Here is a 6000-nt window from a genome sequence, read left to right on the forward strand (position 1 = left end):
CATGTAAGTGGTGCAGTACAAAGCCAGTTCTAAGAAATATAAAGCACTATGATTTGGCTGGTCTTTCAGTGCACATAGGAAATGTCACTAAAGGAAAATATAGTCTAGAAGGTTCATGATAGAGCTGATAGCCTGGAATAATCTGTGAGCAGGTCAAAGTCAAAGCTGTGGGGATCCCAGTGCATGGAGGAGGGCAGAGTGTAAAGTTTAAACTGCAAATGGTGGAACCTAGGAAAATCCTGCAAGGTAGGAGTATAAGCAGCTGTCAAAGAGATGAGAAGCCATCTGAGAAGCAGGGACAGCATCAGGGAAAGGTGGAGGTGTAAAATCCATGAGCCTACAGAGCAAGTGGTTTGTGGGAGTATCATGGAAAGTTCCAAAGAGAATCCTAAGGAGCCTCTGACAGCCATGAAAGGACAGTGGCAGAACCAAGGGACACTGAGCACCTGCTAGGAAAAGAAAGAGCCTGAAGGGAGAAACTGTGCTTACTCTCTTGAAAAGTTGGATAATGGACAAATAACTAGATAGAGACAAAATGAGAGGGCTTCAGTACTGATGTGTAGCATAGAGCAAACCCAAGATGTGTGAACAAAGGAAGAGTAAAGGAGGAAGTGATGGAAGGTCTCTGCTATAAAAGGAGCCCAATGAATGAGATGTATCTACGATGGAGATAGAGACATGATGGTAAAAGATAGCCTCTTCCTTGTTCCTTCCTGATAGCAAAGTGGGTAAAGGGGACAATGTCATCCCTGGAGTAGAAGGGCAGAAAGAGCACTAAGATTAGTGTTCTGATCTCAGCTTTGCTGCTTACCAATTCTGTGACTTTGGGCTACTAATTGCTTCTCTCATGGCTTCTGGTTTCCCACTATATAAAATGATCTCATAGAGTCCCTCTGGCTCTGATAATAGTATACCATGTGTTTCTCAATGTTAACTTTTCTCTTCCCCTCCTTCCCCTTCAGGTACCGTAGTGAAAAGATGACCTTGAGTTATGCTGAATACCTTGCTCATCGCCAGCATCATCATTTCCAAAATGGCATCGGGCATCCCCTTCCACCATACAACCATTATTCCTGACACTGAGCCGCACAACCAGTCACTGGGCCTCTCTGCAGACCTCTTCCCAGGAGACCCTACACCTTCTTGGTCTAGCTATCTCTTTTACTGTACCATTTTATGATGATAGTTTCCGTTGCCATGGTGAAGCTTCGACATTGTTAGTTAAGACCATCATGGTAACGGGTAGGACAATGGCATTTGTTAAGAAGATCCTGTTTTATTATTTTAGATCACTGAATTTTTTTTTTCAGCACATACAGCTTTTGAGGTTTTCTTTCCTTACAATATTAGGTATCTTTTTTGCTTTGCTATCTCAGACAGGTTTCTGCCTTTCTTTGTTCCTTTTTTTCTTCCTCCTCCCTTCTTTTGACTGTGGATGGAAGAAAGTATGCCGTTTCTGAGGGTTTATAGGTTTGTCTTTAGTATTCTTCGGTAAGATTGTCATTTTTTGATAGCTGAGTTGGGGATTAATTCTTAACAAATTCAGGTATTTGTATATTACTTATGAATTTGCCTAAAATTCTATTTGCTATGACAGCTTAGTATTTGGGTCAAGTACACATTTTTCCCCATGGTTGAAATGAGTGAGCTTTAGATTAAGTAATGAACATTCAGAGGTCCATGATCGGACTTGTCACAGAGAGCAAGGAACTGTATACGCCTTCTGTGCTTCTGTGTTACTGTAGAAGAGACTGCCTCATGTTAGAGACCAATTTACAACCTACAACACTGTTTTAGAAAAGCATAAGCTACCTTTCAAATGGGCCGCAGAAATCATTGTGAAAGGCAGCATATATTGGGAAGAGATCAGATGCAGAATTTAGTGCCTTTGAGAAGACTATAATTAAGTCGAATTAAGAGGGGTTTAAAAAGGCAATTTAGAGAATATTCTTATAAAATGTTATTGTTTCTATATGAGAAACAACAGATTACACAAATTCCTTACTCCAAAGTATTTTTTTAGCTGAAAAAAATTATTTTGAGCAAATAACCAAAAAGACATTTGTCTATTTTGTATTCATTTAAATTTGTTAGCTTTAGGTTTCAATGAGTCATAATTGGCCAGAGACAGCTTTAGCTACTAAGACATGATAAAGATAATCTAGTGAAACAAAAGTTCATACATACTATGATTTCAAATTTATCTATCACAGAAACAATGCTGAGTTTCAGAGATACTACAAAGAGTTTGAATCTCTTTCTGCACTACAGCCTTTTGATAGAAACACATTTCTGTGTTGACATATAATATGGTAGACCTGTAAAGATGGCATTCAGATATGTTAATTAGAGCCTAGCTCATTTGCAGGGCTATTCTTCCCATGGCACAAAGAAAACCTACTGATGTCAGTGGGAAACCCTTTTGTTTATCCCCAGGAAAACCCATGATGATTCTGGCAAAAGATGACCTTTGTTTTATGGTAGTATCTATATAGGTATATAGAGATATATATATTTGGGAAATATATAATTTTTTTCAAACAGGAAGTCATTAGAACAAGTGGTGAGTGAAATGCTGCAGAATGTATATTCTACAACTATGACATACCGCTAATTATTGAAATAGTCAAGCTTATACATTTAATTGCTGTGACAAGTGACAGACTGGTAGTTCAGAAAATCCTTGTCTAGTTTGTAATTGGCTGAATTCATTCTCCTTGCCATCAGGGCAAAGTAGACAGCTTCAGTTTTTGAATGAGAGTTCTTTGAAGTTTGGTATTTCTTCATCCACAGAATCCATTGTTGACGTATCCATTTTCAGTTATGATGCCTTAACTAAGAAGCTACTTGCTAGCCTGAAAGACAGTCTCAGTAGCCAGCTCCATTGAATACAGAGAAAACATAAGCTGCTGAGCTTTAGAATGGGCTTCTAAGTCCTGTTGTTTCTACTTGGACACACTTTGTGGGTGGATTAGTCTTTCAGTATAGAAGCAAGCTGCTACCTGACATTTTCTTGCCCTTATAGGGAAAGTGAGCACAAGCTGAATGATATTGTCTGCTAGGAAATAAGAGAGAAAGAGAGAGAGACAGAGAGAGAGAGAGAGAGAGTCAGAAAGAGAGAGAGAGAGAGAGAGAGAGAGAAGAAAAGAAAGGGGAGAAAGAAAAGAAAGAGAAACGGAAAAAAGAAAAGAAAACATAGAAACTGAAGAGAGACAGACTAGACCAATTTTGTTGTGAAATCCATCTACTCCATCATCTCATCATTTCAGAGCTCCTCAGCCCGGGTGAGCTTACGGCTAGTTTTTTGTTGTTGTTGTTGTTTTTAAAGAAAAGATCTATCACATACATATATGCGTGTATGTCTCCATATACTTACACATGCATACATGCATATGTGTGTGTTTATGTATTTAACGGTGCTAATCAATCTTGAGCAGGTCACGTGACTGGTCATGCGGACTCTAAAATCATATCAGATTTTTTTAAAAATCCTTGATATATGCAGATATTATACAGATTTTCTTACCGGTGTAATAATGTTCTACTGAAGAATAACCATCCTGCAGGCTTCAAAGGACGAGGTCAGCAATATTTCCCACCATGGCTTGGGGGGAAAGGATAGTTTTGTCTCCTTTTGTATTCAAGTTGATGCACAGTGCATTTTTGTGTCTAAGTAGCTGTTGACTAAAAGACTTTGTAGTGTAAAGGGTGTTATACAAACTATAATGGTGTGCTTCAAACAAACCAATGCTAGGCCCTTTCACTCTTGTTGTATATGACAAAGTTGTTAAATATGTGGTTTGAAATAACTTTGAACATGTGGAAATATGTAGCATGTGTCTTTAACTCAGACAAAGATTCTAATTGCACAAGTTGTGTTCTAGCCAGTTGTGGTTTATTTGTTCAGAAACACAAATGTGAATTGTACTCTTTATCACCAGAATATTGTATGAGTTCCGTGATCTTTAAACAGCTCAGAAGTAATACTTGAACTTCATTTGAATAGCACAAAGTTTACAGAGCCCCCTTTTAAATGTTAATTAGTTCCAGTTAAGTTTTCCTTTTTTTTTTTTTTTTTTTTTTCCTTTTTTCAAATGCAACTGGGTATTTTCTTGGAAAATGATGTGTAGTTTATTTTTGGTATGTAGCAAAAGGCTTCCAATTCTGGAAGGTTTTATTGTTCTTAAACAAGGTCAGCCAGGTACCAGATTCTAAAAAGAACAATTGCCCCCCCCCTCAAGTGGCCTTCTGATTGCACAAATGTGCTACTCCCCTCTCCAATGTCCCCTACCCTGAGGAGGTCAGTGAAAGTGATGGAGGAAGTGCAAGGCTTGCTCTCCCCTCCCCCTCCACCCCACACCTCACCTAGGATGTCCACTCCAATGCAAATGGTTCCATTGCACACACAGCACACCGGGAAGTTTGTATACTGGCCTCTTTTCCTGTCGTCAAATGTGCAAGAATTTGAAACTGTCATCTGGAATAGGTTCCATCTCTTATGTGTGTTAGATCAAACCAAAGAAGCCCCCAGCCATGCCCAAATGCTGCTCCAAAAGCCTGCCTTCCAGTCCTTACAAAAACCTTGCAGGATTAAATGTGTTAACTTTTTTATTTTTGTACAGTTTCTAAGTGATTTTTTGCTAGTGATGTTAAACTGAATTAAGTTTATTTGAGGAGTGTGAGCACCTCCTCCATTTAAATAAACTGGTGACTTTCCTTTTCTTTTTTACAAGTGGAAACCCATTGTGTGCCTCTCGATTTAAGGGTTTCTGATTACATTTATTCTTAAGACCAGCATTGATCCTTTATATACAAAGATATGTTTTCCTTGTTTTTTATTACTGTTTCAGAAGAAAATGAACCTTTTATTTTGCTCCAGACCCAGTAACTGCGCTGGTACTTAGACGCACTGAGGAAAAAAAAACAAAACAAAAAAAAAACAAAATAAAACAAACACAAACTACTTTTGTAAGCACCTCTGAGCGCTTTTGTATATCAAAGTTGATTACTTTTGAGATATTTGGATCTAGTTTCTAAGTTATTTTAGTGTTTTATATGTTTCCCAAAATTCCTTTGAATCGGTCACCAGCATAAAGAGTTTTTGGTGATGCAATGGTGAGACTTGTAACAAGCAAAAAGCTACCTGGAGTAGCTCTCCCCTTCCTTCTTAGTAACCTGGTGTTTTGATTACAGTGAGACATCACAGATTATCTAAAACCCCTTCGTTATAACCAGGTCCTCCCTCCTTCCACACTGAATTGCTTACTAGTTTGAAGAAGTTATTGGAAGTGGGCATTTTATATGACATGTATGGCTTTAAAATATTAAAAATGAACAAAAAAGACAAAAATATGAAAAGGTTTATGTGGGTCTGTAAGGTATGGCTGTGGAAAGACATTGTAGTAGTTTTGACACTATTGTTATTACCTTTAAAATCATTTACCCAATAAAATGTTAAAACTGAATGTTTGTTTTAGATTTCTTTGTGTAACCTGCCTCATGATAGGATGCTCAATGGCATGTCTATGTTTAAAAGACAGAGTCTTCTGGGCCTCAGACTGCTCTTTGTAGTCAAGGGTGATCATTCATAGCTGGTGAAGGACATTGATAAACTATAGAGAAGACACGTGATTAAGTGCAAACCCTTTCTTTTAACATCAAGCCTTGCCTTCTCTCAGAGTACAGGTTGGAACCTGAAAATGTTATTAAGATGGTGGTTACCCAAGGGCTGTATATACCGGGCATGCTACACACTGAGGCTGAAAAGCGAGGGGCTTTGCCAGTTCCAGAGTGGTACTTGTGACCTTTCTGGTGACTTCCAGCTTGGGGAAAATGTTTGCGCTTAGGGTTAGGGCAACTGGCGCTGTGACTTTGAAGAACCAGATAAACTCTTGCATCCAAAAAGGAAGCACTTGCAGCGTGGGGCTCTGGCAGCTTCTTCTTGTGTCTATTCTGTATGGGAAAGCTACCAACCAGATTGTGGGCATACATACCTCTGGC

General features: G+C 38.6%; 1 protein-coding gene across 1 annotated transcript in view; it reads left to right on the forward strand.

The window, feature by feature from the left end:
* Positions 1-5455, forward strand: part of Ammecr1 (AMMECR nuclear protein 1) — a 107890-nt gene extending 102435 nt beyond the window's left edge. The window contains exon 6 of the mRNA XM_021153402.3: positions 963-5455. Coding sequence (XP_021009061.1) covers positions 963-1077 — 115 coding nt within the window. The 3' untranslated portion in view covers positions 1078-5455. The remainder of the gene's footprint in view (positions 1-962) is intronic.
* Positions 5456-6000: the final 545 nt, after the last annotated feature.

Source organism: Mus caroli, unplaced genomic scaffold (assembly GCF_978045245.1).
Source record: "Mus caroli unplaced genomic scaffold, Mus_caroli_1 scaffold_5, whole genome shotgun sequence".
Lineage (NCBI taxonomy): Eukaryota > Metazoa > Chordata > Mammalia > Rodentia > Muridae > Mus > Mus caroli.